Below are 16,760 nucleotides of genomic sequence, written 5' to 3'. Positions count from 1 at the left end.
CGTTGTGTACCATAGAGACATGGCTGGCTCCCCCTGCTGGGGGGACCATACTTCGTGGGCCCCCCCCACCCAGCGCATACCCAATAGGAGCCAGGGTTGGGCCCCTGCCCTGGCTTGGAGTGGGCGGGGGACGGGGGTGGGTGATGCTATTGCATCTCCCCAGACTGCCCCCCCACATCTGAGGAGCGAGGTCCGCCCGCTCTCCCCCCACGCCAGTCCTCCAGCGTCCCAGAATCCTCCCCTGCCTGCTCCACCCCCTCCTCTCTGTGGTTGTGGCTAAGGACACATGTCCCTGTGAGCGTGGAGCCGCCTGCACGGCACCAGCAGGCCCCACTGGCATGGCCCCCCCCACAGGTACCCCTGGGGTGGGAACCGCTGCGGGGGGACCAAAAGGGGGGATGGGAACCAGTGGGGGGGGCAGAGGGGAAGGATGGGAGCCAGTGGGGAGTAAAGTGGGGCAAAGACTAAAGAAGCCCAGGTCTCTCAGCCTGTCTCCATACGTGGGGGCGGTGGGAACGAGCGGGCCGAGTGTCTGCTCAGCGGTCGCCGGACGTGGAGGGGGCTGTCGGCGGCAGCTGGAAGGTTTCTGACCGCGCCTGGGTTGAACCTGACTGGGTTTCCTGCTTGCAGCAGTCTGCGATGCTGCCTGCATTTTCCTGTCCATTGCCCCCCGCCCCACCAGGAGATTTGCTGGTGAATTTTCCCCTTGGTGACCCAGCATTGTTTGTGGCTCTCTCAGGCAGCGTTGTGCACAACCAGTCCCACTGCCCCGTCGCCAACCGGCTGCGATGGAACCTGACAGCTGAGCAAATCGAGAACATGACCATGGAGCTCGTGGAAAGGACCAAGCAGGTGTACGACCGCGTGGGCGCACAGGAGCAGGGCGAGGTCTCCTACGAGAACACCCTCAAGGCTCTGGCTGACGTGGAGGTGGAGTATACGGGTACGTGGAAGCACAGGACGCAGTTGAATCTCAGCAGCTCTCATGAGGAGCTGGATGTCGATTCAGGTCTTTGGTCTGTGGAATCATCTCTTCTCTTCATTAACTGCTGCAGCCTGTCTCCAGATTTCCTCTCATTAGCCTTTGTATCTGGGGGCTCTAACTAGGGGGAACGGGATGAGACTGTCATGAAAAGCTTCCTGGCAGCGAAACCTCTTTGCCACTAGGATAAAAGACCCTTTCCATCCCCAGCTCCTATGAGCTGACACCTGTCCACATGGCTATCTGAGCCCCTTTTTCTATTTTAACCTACATATTTGTTTTTAGGAGCTAGGGCTCGTGTGGCACGGAATAATTGCACCAGGCTTATGAATGCAGCTGATGTCAGCAAAATGCCCGCTCAATCTCAGCATGTCAGGGTAGATAAACCACACAGACTTTGCCTTCCCCTTGTAGGATCTTAAATGCTGAGCAGTTGTCTGAGACAGGTTGGCAAATGGGGCATATCAGAACCAGATGAAGTTCAACATTGAGCAGTGTAAAGTGCTCCACCTGGGGATGGACAGTCCCCAACTTACAGGCTCGGTGGTGCCAGACTGGCCAGCACCACAAATGAAAGGGACACAGGGATAATAACAGGCCACCGCATGACAATGAGCTGTAGCCAGCAGGGCTAACAATACCCTGGCATGCGTCAACAGATGCATCTTCAGTAAAACCAAGGAAGTGATTCTCCTGCTCTGCTCGGCATTGGTGAGGCCGCAACTGGAGGACTACATCCAGTTCTGGGCACTGCACTTCAACAAAGATGTGCGAAAGCTTGAGAGAGTCCAGAGAAGGGCCCACCCGTATGATCAGGGACTTTTGCACAGCAAGCCATATGAGGAAAGGCTGAGGGACTTGTGTCTCTTCAGCTTAAAAAAGAGAAGGCTGAGAGAGGACTTGGTAGCAGCTGACTGTCACATCAGGGGAGTACATCAAGGGCTCGACGAACAGCTGTTCACTGGGGCTCCAGTTGTAATGGCCACAAACTCTTGGAAGACCATTTCAGGCACAACATTAGGAAAAATTTCTTCACAGTCAGGGTGTCCAGACTGTGGAATAAGCTCCCTCCAGAGGTGGTGTAGTCACCTACCCTGGAAATCTTTAAGAGGAGACTGGACGGTCACCTCGCTGGCATCACCTGCCCCATTTGTCTTTTCTGCCTAGTGCAGGTGGGCTGGACTTGATGATCTTGCAAGGTCCCTTCCAGCCTTAAAATCTATGAATTTCCACAGAGCCAGAAGGTTGTGTGATATATTCCAGACCAGTAAGACAGCAAGAATCCTGCCCCAAGGAACTTGCACCACTTCCAGTGGATCACTGTAGAGACTGGGGACGGAGCAGGCCATGGGGGAGGGAGGTCCTGTCAGGTCAGAAGTGAGGCAGGTTGGTGGGATCACTTGCCTTCTCCTACTTGGCTCATTTGTCAGCCTGCAGGGCTGTCAGTTTTCATTGCCTCCACAAAGCATCCCTTGCCTGTGTGGTATCAGGATGAGGCCAGCTGCCCTGCCACAGCTTCAGCCCCTGGCTCTGTCATTCCAGTTCACCGAAACATGCTAGACTTCCCCCAGCACGTCTCCCCTTGCAAAGACATCCGTACAGCGAGCACAGAGGCCGACAAGAAGCTCTCGGAGTTCGACGTGGAGATGAGCATGAGGCAGGACGTGTACCAGCGAATCGTTTGGCTCCAGGTTTGTGGCATGGGGGTAACACATGCCCAAGGCAAGAGGGGCTCAGTGTCTGATTAGGAAGTCTGCAGAGTGCTTCTGGGAGGACCAGGGGGCCAGTGAGTCCCTTCTGTGTACCAGGGGACTCTGTTAAGTCCAGTTTAATGCTCAATTGCCCCATCAGGGTAACAGTATCAAGTTGTCATTGTGAAGGACAGAGGGTTCAGTTCTAGGCCCTGTTGTCAGCTCTGACTCCCTCTGTGGCTCTGAAATGGTAGGTGCTCACACTCTCTGCCTCAGTTTCCCCATCTGCACAGTAAGGGGAGTGATGCTGACCAGCTTCTTCTGAAGGCTGGGGGTGGGTTTAAATCTGTAAACTGCCTTGAAGGTTCCCTGATGAAAGCAATGATTGCATCTGAATTGACCTGTCAGTAACTATGCTCTCAGGTCTCGTCCTTTTAGCAGGAGACGTCCGCCTTGTTCGGGGTCAGCAGTCATTACAACAGTATGTAGGCCTTGCCCAGTCAGCTCCCTGGCTGTGGGCAAGCCAGTGTTGGTTCCAGGGCACTGCTGCCTCCTTTCCTAGTGCCCCTGGCTGTCTGTTTTACAGGAGAAAGTGGAAAGTGCATCCTTGAGGCCTGAAGCCCAGAGATACCTGGAGAGGCTGATTAAGCTGGGCAAGAGAAATGGCTTGCACCTCCCTGAAGACACGCAGGAGGTGAGATGGCTGGAACTAAAGCTGTCTGGGCCCATCCATGGGGCTAAAGATCAGGGTCTAGTGGTTAGACCAGAGCATGGGCAGCCTGTATCCCTGGCTCCCTCACCAGTTCGCTGAGTGAGTGACCTTGGGGGGGTTTGCCCCAGGTTTCCCTTCCTGCACTTCTCCAAGGGTCTGGATGGGTCCTGGGGTGAGAAGTCCTAATTAGCAGCATTGGCAGGAAGGCAGCTCCCAACTGGGAGTGACAGTAACTTAAGGCCTGCAGGCAGGGGCTGGCGTTGGGAAATGACACGCAGGCTTGGCTTGGGTTTCCTGAGCTGGTGAGGGCAGCCCTCTCAGTTAGGGACTGAGCGGCAGCTGGCTGGGCCGAGCGGCAGAGGGCATGAGGTGGGTTAAAAATAGAAGTGAGGGAGAAAGAAGAGAAGCTTGAGGCTGGATGTGCCTTGGTCACCTGCAGCTGCTCTAGCCAGCCAACAGCAGGTGTGCCGGGGGTGGTGGTCTCGAGCCAGACTGAGGCTGAGGGCTCTGCATACAGCCAGCACTGTGCCATCCTGCTTGGAGAAATACCCACAGCAAACATGGGGGAGCTGGGGTTGCAAAACTGCCAGCCCAGCTGGAGGTACCACTCAGCCTCCCCTGCCTGACATGCTCATCTCCACTTGCTTCTTTTGCAAAGAAAATCAAAACCATTAAGAAGAAGCTGAGCCTGCTCTGCATTGACTTCAATAAGAATCTCAATGAGGATACCACCTTCCTGCCCTTCTCCAAGGAGGAGCTTGGTGAGGGCCAGGCTCAGTACTTACAGGGACAGGGTTGTGGTGGGGGGGTTGTGCTTTCCCCAGCCTAGGGCTTGTCGTGGCGTGTGCATCACTCAAAGAGGGGGTCTGGGCTGCAGCCCCTGTTTGGAGCTTCCTTTCCAGCAACCACTTCCCGCTGCAGTCTGCAGGCAGAATTAACTGGTAGCCCAGCCTTGGCTTGCTGTGGTCCAGGAACTGCTGTGTAGTGGCTGCCATGTAAGCCTATCCCAGAGGCCTCTTATACCTGCATGCAGTCTTTGAGCAGCTGGTTTGTGCCAGGGAAGGAGCAGAGTGCTGTGGCAGGCAGTGTTTGGGTGGTGCCTGAGTGACAGCTTCTAGCAGTCAGCTGCATTTTTCTGTCCTCTTCTCCCTAGCGGGACTGCCTGAGGACTTCCTGAACTCCTTGGAAAAAACAGACGATGGGAAGCTGAAGGTCACCCTGAAGTACCCGCACTATTTTCCCCTCCTGAAGAAGTGCTATGTGCCTGAGACCCGGAGGAAAGTGGAAGAAATGTTTAACTCCCGGTGCAAGGAGGTAGGCAGGACTGGAGGCTGCCCCGACTGCCTCAGCCAGGCCAGCAATTTCGTCCTGTGCCACACTCTGCTTGACCTGGAGCCCTGAGGTCCAATATTCAACTGAGAGCAGCAGGAGGGGAGTGGAGCTCACTGTTTCTTCCCAGCCTTGCCCAGTGATGTGGGACATGTGCGTGGCAGGCTGCAGACTCCATGTCATGCAAACAGCCATTGCAGCTGGCAAAGGAATTAGTGTGGGCTGTGGGGAATGAGCTCTGTTCTGGGTCCTGGATGGCTGGTCGTGGGTGTGGGGAATCCTTGTGTAGGCTTTGCATCCAAGAGAGGATCTAGAGATTGCAGGCCAGGCATGGGTAGAATTGCTGGCTGGTGCTTTTCCAGGAGTGCTTGTTCCCTCCTTCTGCAGGGCATGTGTCTCCCCCTGTCCCATGCTCCCACCTCCATGACCCTCACCCTTGCTGCATTCTGCTCACAGGAGAATTGCCTGATCCTGAAGGAGCTGGTGGACCTGCGGGCTCAGAAAGCTGGGCTCCTGGGCTTCAACACACATGCTGACTTTGTGCTGGAGATGAACATGGCCAAGAGCAGCAGGACCGTTGCCTCCTTCCTTGGTAGGGCTCTCTCTGCTCAGAGGTGGGGGCTGTGGCTCTGGGCATGTGCTGCCCACATGCTGTGACTCAGCTCTCACTCCCTGCAGATGAGCTGGCACAGAAGCTGAAGCCTCTGGGTGAGAAGGAGCGGGCTGTGATCCTGGAGCTGAAGAAGAAAGAGTGTGAGAAACGGGACCTGGTGTTTGACGACCGCATCAATGCTTGGGACATGCGCTACTACATGAACCAGGTGGAAGAAACAAAGTACAGCGTGGACCAGAACCTGCTGAAGGAGTACTTCCCTATGCAGGTGGTCACTGCAGGCCTGCTCGACATCTACCAGGAGCTGCTGGGCCTCAGCTTCCACCTGGAGGAGGGCGCCCAGGTGTGGCATGAGGATGTCCAGCTCTACACAGTGAAGGATGGTGCCTCAGGGGAGACCATCGGCAAGTTCTACCTGGATCTGTACCCAAGGTGAGCCCCACCCCAGCTGCAGCCAAGGGGAAGGTGGCACCTTGGTGGGGGGCACTCCTAAGGAGGCTGAGGGCATCTTGTAGTGGAAGTAGCAGACCCTCCAGCTCTCACTATCTTCCAAGGGCACTTGCAGCCCTGGCTGGTGGCTTGGCATGAAGAGGCTATGGTTGATTTGAGGGTGCATCCACCTGACAGCCTCTCCCCACTCAGGGAAGGGAAATACGGGCACGCAGCCTGCTTCGGCCTGCAGCCTGGCTGCCTGCTGGCAGACTCCAGCCGGCAGATATCAGTGGCCGCTATGGTGGCCAACTTCACCAAGCCCACGCCCGACGCACCCTCCCTGCTGCAGCATGATGAGGTGGAGACCTACTTCCATGAGTTTGGGCACGTCATGCATCAGCTCTGCTCCCAGGTGAGGCTCAGCCAGGGTGGGGAAGGGAAAAGCACAGTGCTGGCCCATCGCTGCCTCCCCCTGGAACCAGGCAGTGTGAACCAAGGCTGGGCAGACCTGCCCTGACAAATCAGCCAACTCTTCTCCCCACCCCAATCCTGATCCACAGCCCCCAGCGCTCCTCCATGCACACTGTTGTACTGATGCCCTTCCACCCTCACCTGCAGCCCCCTTTTCTCCATCTGTCTCAGTCTTGGGCTAAGCTAGGGCAGTAACCAGCAGCGGTGGGAAGTGATGCACTGGCTGGGTACAAGCGGTTTCCTCTGTCCATGACACACTAGGTCACTTCTTCATGGGCCAGCAGTATTGGCCTGTTCACGGGCACCTGGGGCTGTTCTGCTTGCTGGAGGGATTCTCCTTGCTGTGCCCCATGGGGTGTTCACTGGAGCAGGGTAGAACAGGGCCCTTGGGCATTGATTACAGACCCTTCGGCAGCCATTTATCCAGCAAAGCCTACAAGAACATCTGCTCTGGCCCCTGACATGCTCTACAGCCAGGGAAGAGCCCTGCAAGGGGTATCCTGGGTGCTGCAGTGGTAGGGAATTCACAAGGGCACAGTGTGTATGGGTGGTCCTTGAAAGAGGACCGTGGCCATGCTGGAGGGGAAAGCTGGAGCCCTGTGGGAGCTGGCACAGGTCAGTGCTGCAGTGGTCCATACATGTTGTCCCAACCCCCCCCAGGCAGAGTTCGCAATGTTCAGTGGCACCCACGTGGAGCGGGACTTTGTGGAGGCGCCATCGCAAATGCTGGAGAACTGGGTGTGGGAGAAGGAGCCACTGCTACGCATGTCCCAGCACTACAAGACTAGGAGCCCCCTCCCTGACGAGCTGCTGGAGAAGCTCATCCAGTCCCGGCAGGCAAACACCGGTAGGTGCTGGCTCAGGCAGAGGTGCAGGGCTTGGCAGGGGGTCTGCTCAGCCCCAGAGGCTCATCCTGGGAATACCAGAAGGGTCACAGCAGAGCCTGGCCCTTCTGCTGTGACTGCCCAGTGGGAAGGGTGGTGGGGAAGGAGCCCCTATGTCACCACTGCCAGCAGAGTGAGGGCTAGCAGGGCTCAGAGGGGCTTGAGGGCCAGGACCCAGGGCTGAAGTAGCAGGGGGCACCCTGGGGTGGGAGCTGGGGCTGCCAGGGTGACCCCAAGCTGGGGGCGGGCAGGGGTCAGCTGGGGGGTATTGGCAGATAGTGGAAGGGGGACAGGCACTTGAAGCCAGCCTGAGCCCAGTGCTGTGCAGATGCCTGCACCCCCACAGAGACACCACATGTCACACTGTTACTTCCTCCCCAACAGGGCTGTTCAATCTGCGTCAGATCGTCCTGGCAAAGGTAGACCAGGTGCTGCACACCCAGACACAGGTAGACCCTGCTGAGGTGTTCTCCCGCCTATGCAAGGAGGTGTTGGGCATCCCTGCCACCCCAGGTACCTGCCTGCCCCTCAACCCTGCCTCTGCAGGACCTGCCTGGCATGGCCAGCCTGGTCTCTAACGATGGGATCAAGGGAAGGAGCTTTGCCCCTGGCCTGGCCCTTGTGCTCTGGCATCTCCCAGAGCAGGCTCTTCACTGGTCCAGCACTGCCTGACCAGGGCAGAAGCAGGCGTCTCTCTCTACCCAGAAGCTTGGGTGCACTGGAGTCAGGTGAGGCCTCCAGACACTTCCCCAGCCAACAAAGGCAGCGGATCTCAGTTCTGCATCCTCAGTGCCTGGCACACAGTGGAGGGGGGACCCCGGAGTGCCACATGTAGTTGGCACTCCCCATGGAAACCACCCCCCCACCCCCAAATGTGGGCGAGTGGGTCAGGGGCTTGGGCTGGGGAAACCCCATGTGGTGGGAGCAGTGATGTCTCCCCCCGATGCTCAGGGCACTATCGTGCTCTGGCTCCTGCCGAGATCCACAAATGTGACACTGCCCATCTGTCGCATTTCCCCAGGGACAAACATGCCAGCCACATTTGGGCACCTGGCCGGAGGCTACGACGCCCAGTACTATGGCTACCTCTGGAGCGAGGTGTACTCCATGGACATGTTCCACACACGTTTCAAGCAGGAGGGCATCATGAACTGTAAGGTGAGGGGAAACTAGAAAGGTAAAAGCAGCTGAATAAAAGCAGGGATAAATATCACACCCTTCCTGGGAGAAATCCTGTATCTGCCCTGCTGGAGGAGAGGGGTGGAGTGGGCAGCTGGCTAGCACAAAGCATGCTGGAAAACCCCCTGTAGCTGAGGAGGTGCAGTGCTTGCAGGCTGGGACCCACAGGATGCACCCAGTCCTGCCCCTCTCTACCCCACTCACTACCTCTGTCCGTGCAGGTGGGCATGGACTACAAGAACTGCATCCTGCACCCTGGCGGCTCTGTGGACGCCTGTGACATGCTGAGGAAGTTCCTTGGCCGTGAGCCCAAGCAGGACGCCTTCCTCGCCAGCAAGGGACTGAAGGTGGAGCCCAACTCGCTGCCTTCGGCCTGCTGAGCTCTGCCCCACCCTGCCCAGCCCAGTGACGCCAGCACCTTCGTCTGTGTACTTGTTCTCCAGAGCCAGAGCGCCGAGCTGTGCCAGCCCCCTCCCGAGCACCCGCCGGATGACCCTGCCACCATATCCTTCCCTTGAGCTCTGGCACGGGGTGGCAGGGCTGGCCAGGTCGTGGGGATGCAAGCCCCATGAACCAGCTGCAGGTGTCCTCCCTGGGCGTGGGGGAAACACTACTGTAACACCGAAATGCTGCTCTGCATCAGGTCACAGATTGGCTCGGGTTCAGCAAGGGAGGGGGTTGGCGAAAGAGCTGATTCACCAGTTTATGCAGCAAGCACCTCCCAGCTTGCAGCCTGGCTCTGTGACACTGGCCGGCAGAGACTGACCCAGAGGGCTCATTAAGGAGGGATCTCCGCTGGTGCTGATTGAGAGCCAGCTGAGAAGCACCCCCCACAGAGTGCCTGCCCTTTCCTGGCCTCCCTGTCTTCCCAGCAATAGCCGTTTTCCCTTCCTTCCCCATCAGGAGTGCTGGGACAGGAAGGGAGGAGCTTTCCTGTACTGCCTTGTCCTCGTGTCCAGGGTAGTAGGAGATACAGGGTGGAGAAGGATTGGGAACACGGATTAGCTGATGATTGTGAATTGCTGCTGCTGGACTGAGCATTGGGGAAATGCTCCAGGCAGGGATCCTGCTGGCTTCCAGCTGCTGGGATGCTAAGCCTGACTTCTAACCCTTCGCTGCAGTCCTTGTTTTATTGAAAGGGGTTGAAAAATAGTCAGATTTATTCAAGCACCTTTCCCCACCCCAAGGTGAGATTGGAGGCAGTAAATCAGTCCATAGCAGTGCACTCTGCCCCCTTTGAGTGTGCCCTGAATGCCTGCCAGCCCTGGACTCACTGCTGGGCTGCAGAGTTGGAGGAACCTAAGCCCACACCCCGCGTGGTCACAAAACAGTTCCTGACATTCTCCCCCGTCTCGTCCTGAGAACGGCCGAGGCAGGAGGCATGCGGGCACATTTCCAGACATGCCTGCTGCCCTTAGGCGCCTGGATTTTTGGCCGTTGCATTCATGCTGTTTTGGTTCTGCCAGCTCTGATTTCACCTGGAGCTGCAGGGTGCGCGGTCTGCCAGGGAGGCAGGACTGATACAGCTCAGTATTGGCACCCAAAGGCATCCAGCCTTTGGAAAACATGCCCTGTTCTTTCTTGCCTTCCTGCCTGGAGGACCCCCGTCTCCAAAAGCCAGGCTGTACCTGGGGCTTCTTCCTGTGCTGCTGTTCTGTTTGGAAGAAAGGAGGAGCTCTCTGCAGCCTGGCTCTACAGCACCAGTTTTGGGGCAAAAGGAAGGGGAGATGCTTCTGTGTGTGATGGCAGCAGGGAGCTTGGCTCCTTGTAGCTGGGAGGACCCCTGGGCTGTCCCTGATGCTTCCCGGTTTCCCCCAGATTCCTCCCATCCTCGGGTACAGACAGCCCTATCGCCAGGGCGGGAGAGGGGCTGTGGACGTGACGGATCCACCTGCCCTCTGCTCACACGTGAGCATCAAAGGAGCCCTGGATCTGGTGGCTGTTTCTTGGTTGCTGCATTTCTGCTGCATCCTGGAAACCTGTCACCACAGACAGATCAAGGCAGGGAGGGGATGAGCACCCAGGCATGGGATTGATATCAGCTTGCGGAGCCTGGGGATGGACTCCTTAGGGCACCTCACCAAGACCCTTCCTTCAGGGCTGCCTTGGCTCAGATTTTCCTTCCCATCTGAGCCATTTCTCCTGGATCTGGGCACGCTTGTGCATGGAACGGCATAGGAGGTGCTCACATCCCCTTGAGGTGGAAGCCTGACTGAGGCATTGTCCAGGGGCCCTAGGAGGACAGGGAGCAGCAAACAAATGGCTCTGCCCTATTCTGGCAAAGCCTGCCCTTGGAAGGTCCCCGGCCCTGGGTCCTGCCAGGCAGGCTGTGTCCCCAACCACCAGCGTGACCCGGGAGCGTGGTATGTAGTGGGCGAAGCAGCTCTTGGTGCTTACCACGTCCTTTCCCTGCATTCAGTCTCTTCCCTGTCCCCCTGTTCTAGCCGTGAGTGTGCGTCTGTCCCGGGGGTGCCCTGCCAGGCTCGGCCCTCACCCCCTTGGTGCTGTGGGTGCTGCTTGTTTTTTAAATGTAACAGTTTTGGGGTTTTACAGGACTTGTGTTTTGAGCTCTCTCCCCTCTCAGCCGCCAGAACGGGGGGATGGCCCCCTCCTTCCCCAGGCTGCCCGTGCAGCAAACTGGCATTGATGGCTGCACTGGGCGTAGCTTCACCAGGGTGCGGGGGACGACTGATGGACGTCCTTTGTTGCACTGCACTGTCTTCAGCCCCCGCCCTGCCGGCAGAGAGGTCCGACGTGTTTCCGTTACCCGCGTGCGCGGTCACCGCGGCGCGGTTCTGTTAGTTCCCCTCCCCCTGCTTGTCCTGCCGATCGGGTTGTAGATGAGTCCTGGCACCAATAAAAGGTTTTCGTAAGTGGATTTTGGCCCTGCACGGTCCCTGCCTGGGGAAGCAGGTGGTGGTGGGGACCTGTCCCACTGCTCAGGGGCAAGTTGGGGTTAGGGATCTCAGCAGGGCTGGATTTGCTGTTGGTGAATGTCTCCTCTGGGAGAGGGGGCTGCTGCTAACTGTGTTTTGCAGGCAGAAAGCAAGGGACTGGCCCAGGGTCACCTGCAGAAGCAGCGGCAGAGGCTGAATTTGAACCCATATCCTAGGCTGCTTCGTGCCTGGGACAGAGCCCCCCCCCCCATGATGGCTGTACAGCCACCGAGGCAGCCGTGGGCCTGTCTGCTCCTCCAGCTCTGATCCACCTCCCACCAGCACGTCCTACAGCCGGGCTGCAGAGGTATCTATCTCCTGCCTATAATTTGAGCCCAGGGCTGCTGGCAGCATCTGTGCGGCAGGGGGCAGCACATACCTGCTTCCCCCGCCCCCCCGTGGTCCCAAGCTACTGCTGCTCCCAGCTGCCTGGGTCTGTGCAGCTCCTTTGTTTACCAGGCTGCGTGCTGGGCCGTGGTTAAAACAGCCCGGGCTCTATTTTTGCAGCCGTTTATGAAAGTAGCTGTGGGGGGAAGGGTGGGGATCAGGTTTTATCTTCCCCCGCCCCTGAGCCACACTCCCCTGCAGCCTCCGGGGAAGGGGCCTTTTCTGGCGGCCCCAAGCTAAACTTGCTGTGGCGCTGGATTCCCGGCGTCTGTGCTGGAAATAAAGCTGGGGCCCCAGAGCAGGGGGGGATCACCTTGGCCGGGGAGGCCGTGGCATTCCTGTCCCGTCCCCCCGGGGCGGCCAATCGCTGCACATGCCCTGCCTGTGTTCTTGGCACAGACCCTGGCATTGTGTTCAGGCCCGGAGCTGGAGATCAGCCACCCAGCACCCGCCCCCCACGGGCGAGCGGGGCTCTGCTGTTCGTACTCCTGACAGTCCCTATCTGACTCCTCCTGCAGCCCAAGAGCTCTGTGCCTGCGAAAACATGTGTGCACGTGCAAACGCAGGCGTGAATGTCATCAGGCAGGCGTGCATGCATGCACAACCACGTACATGCAAGCGCGCATGGCACAACAGCCTCCTGCTGTAGCCTGGTGGGGGGGGACTGACATGTCAGGTGCCTGCTTAGCCCCCAGCTCCCGCGGGCGGCAGCCCCAGCCTGATTCCTCCAGTCTGGGCTTTTAATACCCATCTGCCATTTAAATAGCGGCATCTCAATTAGCCTGGAGCGCATGCGGCCGGGGATCACCGCCAGCCTGGGACATGGAGGCAGGGTGGGGAAGCGCAGTCTGGTTGCCTCGCGCTAGGTCCCTTCCCACAGAGGGCATAGGCCTGATCCTGAGCTGTGGGGAAACCGAGGCACAAAGCAGAGAAGTTCCTTCCAGAGGATGGTCGTGGGGGGCCTGGTGTGGGATGTGCCCCTGCAACGGGGCCGTCTGCTGTCCATGGCACATTCCTCTGCCATGTCCCTGTGAAGGGCCCGATAGGCTCGTCCCCAGGACCTTGTCGCTCTCAGGGGCTAATCTCTGAACAAGGGCATGTGACGGTGCCCTGCATTCCTGGCGTGGGCTGCCCAGGGGCACGGGCAGGGCAGGGGCGCCGTCTCCAAGCGGGGCTGGGCAGGGCTCAGACCCTTGGACCCAGCCACGGCGACCCCAAGACCCCGCATCTGGGGGAGGCTGCAGCACCCTGGTGGCCCACGGCTGCTTGGGATAGAGGCCGAGCGCAGTCCCAATGCCCAGGCCCTGGTGCTGGAAGTGTTCCCTAGCGAGTTCCCTGGAGGAGCAGGTGTGCAAACCCTGCACATGGAGGTGCGTGCACACATGTGAGCCCTGCACGCACATGTGCGCACTCCAGCAAACCTGGCCTCTGCCCCCTGACCTGCTCCTGCTTGGCAATCGTGAGGCCCAGGCCAGTGTGGATGGGATGTGGCTGGCTCGGGGCCCGAATCAGACAGAGGCCGTGTGCAATGGCAGACATAAGTTTAATTAAGAAGCCTGTGAATCCCGGATTCAGCCTGTCGGATGGCTCCAGCATGCACGCACCCGGCCTCCTCGTGCACGAAGCCCCGGGGAAACATGCGGCAGCGTCTTGCCAGCTCCGGATGCAGATGCCCAGAGATGTGCCAGGATCGGGTAAGCAGGGAGAGTCACGCAGCAGCTGTCCCAGGGAGCAGGGGGGTTTGGGGTGGAACGAGGGCCCTCCCACCCATGTGGGGACCGGACCCTGCCACCACTGCTGCCCCTTGCTCGTGCCCCACATCCGGCCTCTGCTCCAGGCCCGTACTGCCCTTTGGCCCTTGCCGCTTGCCCCGCTTTTTACCCTCCTTCCACCTAAACAGCCCCTGCCCCCTCCTCCCAGCACCATCACGGGATGCCCTTGGCCCTGCCCTGCTGACTGCTCCAGATCCCCTCTCCTCTCCAGGGCTCTCCTGCTCCTCTCCCCACACTCGGACACCTGGCTTCCTTCGCTTTCACCGTGGCATCAAGCCTCCAGAAAGCTGCTGCCTCCCCCTGCACCCTCCATCACATCCCCTTTGCTTTCAGTGCCTCCTAGCCTGCTCTGAGCACGTGCTGCGGGCAGCTCCTGCCCTGGTAGCCCCCCGTGCCCCCCAGCACAGGCCATCTCCACTCCAGCCCCCTTCCCCCCATGGCACCGCTTGATTGGGAACCAGTTCCCAGCGGGAGGTGCCCCGGGCCCCCTGCCCCCGTGACTCCTCCCCCTGGCAGCTGCTGCTGGAGTCTGGGGCAGGCTGCAGGGATCCTGAACCCCGTCAGCAGCAGGGGGTCCTAGGGCAATGCAGGCCCCGGAGCTGCCTGCCGGCTGGTGGTGGAGGGGTCTAGAGGCGCTGGAGCAGGGCAAGGGCATACTCCATGCGGTCCCGCAGTGCCGGCGTGCAGCCCGCCACGGCCAGGGCCGCCAGTGGGAAGGCGGAGCTGCGGCGCTCCCCGTCCACGAAGGTCAGGATGGGCTCGGGGCCTGCGCAGTGCAGCACCAGCTTGGTGTGGTCGCGGTAGAAGTTGACCTGCAGGGAGAGGGGAGGGCGCATGGGAGGCTGCGGCAGGGCTTGCGGTGCCAGCCCCCACGGCCCCTCCTGCCCTGCGGTAAAAGGGGGGCACATCCGAGGCCATCAAAGTCATGCCACGTGTGTCTGGGGACCCTGCCCCGGGCTGGAGGAGCTGCGGGGAATAGAAAGGGGGGTACCTGCAGGGTCTGATTGCTGAAGAGCATGAGCAGCGCCTGGTCGGACTTGGCGAAGTGCAGCAGGTACAGGTCGTCCACCCCATCACCAGGCCCTGCCGGCAGGTCCCCGCCCTGCGTGGGGTGGGGGCGGCATCAGGGCTGATGGGTGCAGTGGGCACCGACCCTGGCAGCTCCCAGACACAGCGCAGGCCAGGAGCGTGGGCCACGGCAGCCACGTGCTAGCAAGCCTGGGGGGGCTTCCTGCACTGCCCCAGCGCTTGCTGCTGATCACGGCCCCCGCACCCACCTCCAGCAGCTTCTGCTGCATGTACTGCGAGAAGAAGTGCAGGATGCCCATCTTCACGGCGAGCGAGCCAGGCACCTCCCCACGGGCAAAGGAGACGGCCTCCCCGAGCCTGGGGCAGTAGTGGATGCACCTAGAAGGGATGAGGGGCATGGGGCTGAAGGCAGCAGGGCCCAGGGCCAGGTGGGAGTTGGGGGTGGCTGCAGCAGCCTGGGCCAGGGGAGAAGGGCCACTACCACGGGGAGCTTGTGCAGGGTCCGCGGGGTGCCCGGTACCTACTGCTGCCGGGGGCAGAGGGCGAGGTGGGTGCCGTCAGTGAGCAGGACGCCAGTGGAGCTGTCGGAGAGCAGGTAGCCGAAGCCGTACTTGTTGGAGTAGTCAACCCACTTGGTGACCCAGGGCAGGACCCGAGCCTGGCACGGCAGGGGGTTGCGTGGGGCTGCTGGGAGCGGAGGGGTGGGCATGGGTGGCAGCCTCGGCACAGCTGCTGCATCTGTGCCAGCCCCACAGCAGTGCTCCCCTGCCGCCGGCTGGACCCCAGGCACCGGCGCGCTGGCTGCGGGCTCCCCCTGCCCGTCCTGGGGCCCAGCAGTTTTGCAGGGAGCACCCAGTGCCTGGGCAGAAAAGGGCCTGGCGGCGTAGCTCGGGCTCCGGGGTTCCCCGTACCCAGAGGCGTGTTCTCCAGGCAGCTCCGCAGCACCCCGGTGACCAACTCCACTGGGTTCTCCAGGCTCCAATCTGTGTCCGCTGCAGGGGCTGGGGGAGAGAACCCGGAGTCCCAACTACCGGCCCACTCCTGCCAGGCTGCAGGGTTGGTATCCAGAGCCACTCGTCCCCTGTGCCCCCCGGAGAGCCAGCCTACGTGCCCTCTGCCGTGAACAGGGCTGCTCCCCTTATGCCAGGATGTCCAGGACCTAGGAGCTGTCCTGGGGTCCCCATGTCACCATGACCCCAATGCTCAGGGGGCCCAGGCTGTAGCTCAGAGCCAACCCCACTGTGCCCTTCTCCGGTGCCCAGTCCCGTGCCCCCACTCACAGTTGGCGCTGAAGTTGAGCGCTCCCTTCGCGAGCAGGCAGATGGGGACCCCACCGGGCTCCTCACTCAGGGGCTCAGCCTGGATGTTTGCCCACTCTGCCTGGCCAGGCAATGGGCCGAGGGGAGCAGAGCCAAGACCCGCAGCCCCCCATGCCCCCGCCGCCGGGCTGGGTGGAGGCTGGGCTGGCACGGCAGGACTTGCCGGCTCCTCACTGGGCCCTGGGCTACCTGCGAAGACATGGGCACAGGCCATGAGGGGACGAAGGCAGTGCTTGGTGCAGCCGGGGGGGGGATGCTGGACCCACCTGCCCGGGGCTCCTGGCACGGTGCCCCCCGAAACAGCACCTTGGCCGCCTTCTGCAGGAGCTTGCTGAGCGGGTTGGGCCCAGCCAAGAGTGGCACCGAGTGGCAGGCACGGGACGGCAGCTTGTCCGGCGTGAAGCCCTGGCAGGCGGCCAGGTTGAGTGTGAATACTCGGGGTGGTCGCCACACGCGCCCACAGGCACATCGCCCAGTGCCCGCTGCCCTACCTGGGTGAAGAAGTCGTGCTGCAGCACCTCGTCCAGGCTGGGCCGCGCAGCGGGCTCGGGGGCCAGCAGGCGGGCGATGAGGCTCCGGGCGCTGGGCGAGAGCTGGCTGGGCTCGGGGTACCGGCCCTCCCGGATGCACTGGTACATCTCCTGCTTGCGGGTGATGTCGAAGGGCGAGCTGCCCACCAGCGCCGTGTACCTGCCCGGCGGGGGGCTGTCAACACCTTGCCAGGAGCAGCCACCCCAGCCCCCGCCCCAGGCCCCCGAGGAGGGGGCTGCATGTCCCAGCCCAGCTACCTGCCCAGTTTTGGGGCACCCCCCAAGCTGCAGCCCGTGTTCCCATCCCACAAGTCCCCCCAGGGGGGCAGGGGCTGGCTCCCCCAGAGAGGAGAGCCCCCGCTCCAGCTCACACGATGCAGCCCAGGGCCCAGATGTCGGACTTGACCGAGTGGCCCCGCTTCTCGATCACCTCGGGCGCCAGGTAGTTGGGGGTCCCGCAGACCACCCTGCGGAGGCCGGGAGCGGGGTGAGTC

The 16,760-nt window shown here is 60.7% G+C and overlaps 2 protein-coding genes across 2 annotated transcripts; one reads left to right on the top strand and one right to left on the bottom strand.

Annotated features, from left to right (window-relative positions):
• The first annotated feature begins 246 nt into the window (after nucleotides 1–246).
• Nucleotides 247–11,171, top strand: THOP1 (thimet oligopeptidase 1). The gene is made up of 13 exons (XM_019538299.1): nucleotides 247–354; nucleotides 740–943; nucleotides 2,525–2,673; nucleotides 3,260–3,367; nucleotides 4,044–4,146; nucleotides 4,539–4,699; nucleotides 5,171–5,306; nucleotides 5,393–5,759; nucleotides 5,970–6,171; nucleotides 6,891–7,077; nucleotides 7,499–7,627; nucleotides 8,136–8,272; nucleotides 8,515–11,171. The coding sequence occupies exons 1-13, from the start codon at nucleotides 339–341 to the stop codon at nucleotides 8,671–8,673; spliced, it is 2,058 nt and encodes a 685-aa protein (XP_019393844.1). The 5' UTR covers nucleotides 247–338; the 3' UTR covers nucleotides 8,674–11,171.
• A 2,391-nt stretch (nucleotides 11,172–13,562) lies between these two features.
• On the bottom strand, nucleotides 13,563–16,747 carry PLK5 (polo like kinase 5; the record flags this gene model as incomplete). The annotated part of the gene is made up of 9 exons (XM_019538426.1): nucleotides 13,563–14,200; nucleotides 14,380–14,490; nucleotides 14,666–14,795; nucleotides 14,942–15,104; nucleotides 15,329–15,409; nucleotides 15,698–15,925; nucleotides 16,003–16,141; nucleotides 16,228–16,426; nucleotides 16,638–16,747. Coding segments are annotated over 9 exons (1,347 nt in total), but the record flags the coding sequence as incomplete, so codon positions are not given.
• Between the last annotated feature and the right edge of the window lie 13 nt (nucleotides 16,748–16,760).

Source organism: Crocodylus porosus, unplaced genomic scaffold (genome assembly GCF_001723895.1).
Source record: "Crocodylus porosus isolate Cpor-Errol unplaced genomic scaffold, CroPor_comp1, whole genome shotgun sequence".
In the NCBI taxonomy this organism is placed as follows: domain Eukaryota; kingdom Metazoa; phylum Chordata; order Crocodylia; family Crocodylidae; genus Crocodylus; species Crocodylus porosus.
This window is presented reverse-complemented; position numbering and strand designations above follow the sequence as displayed.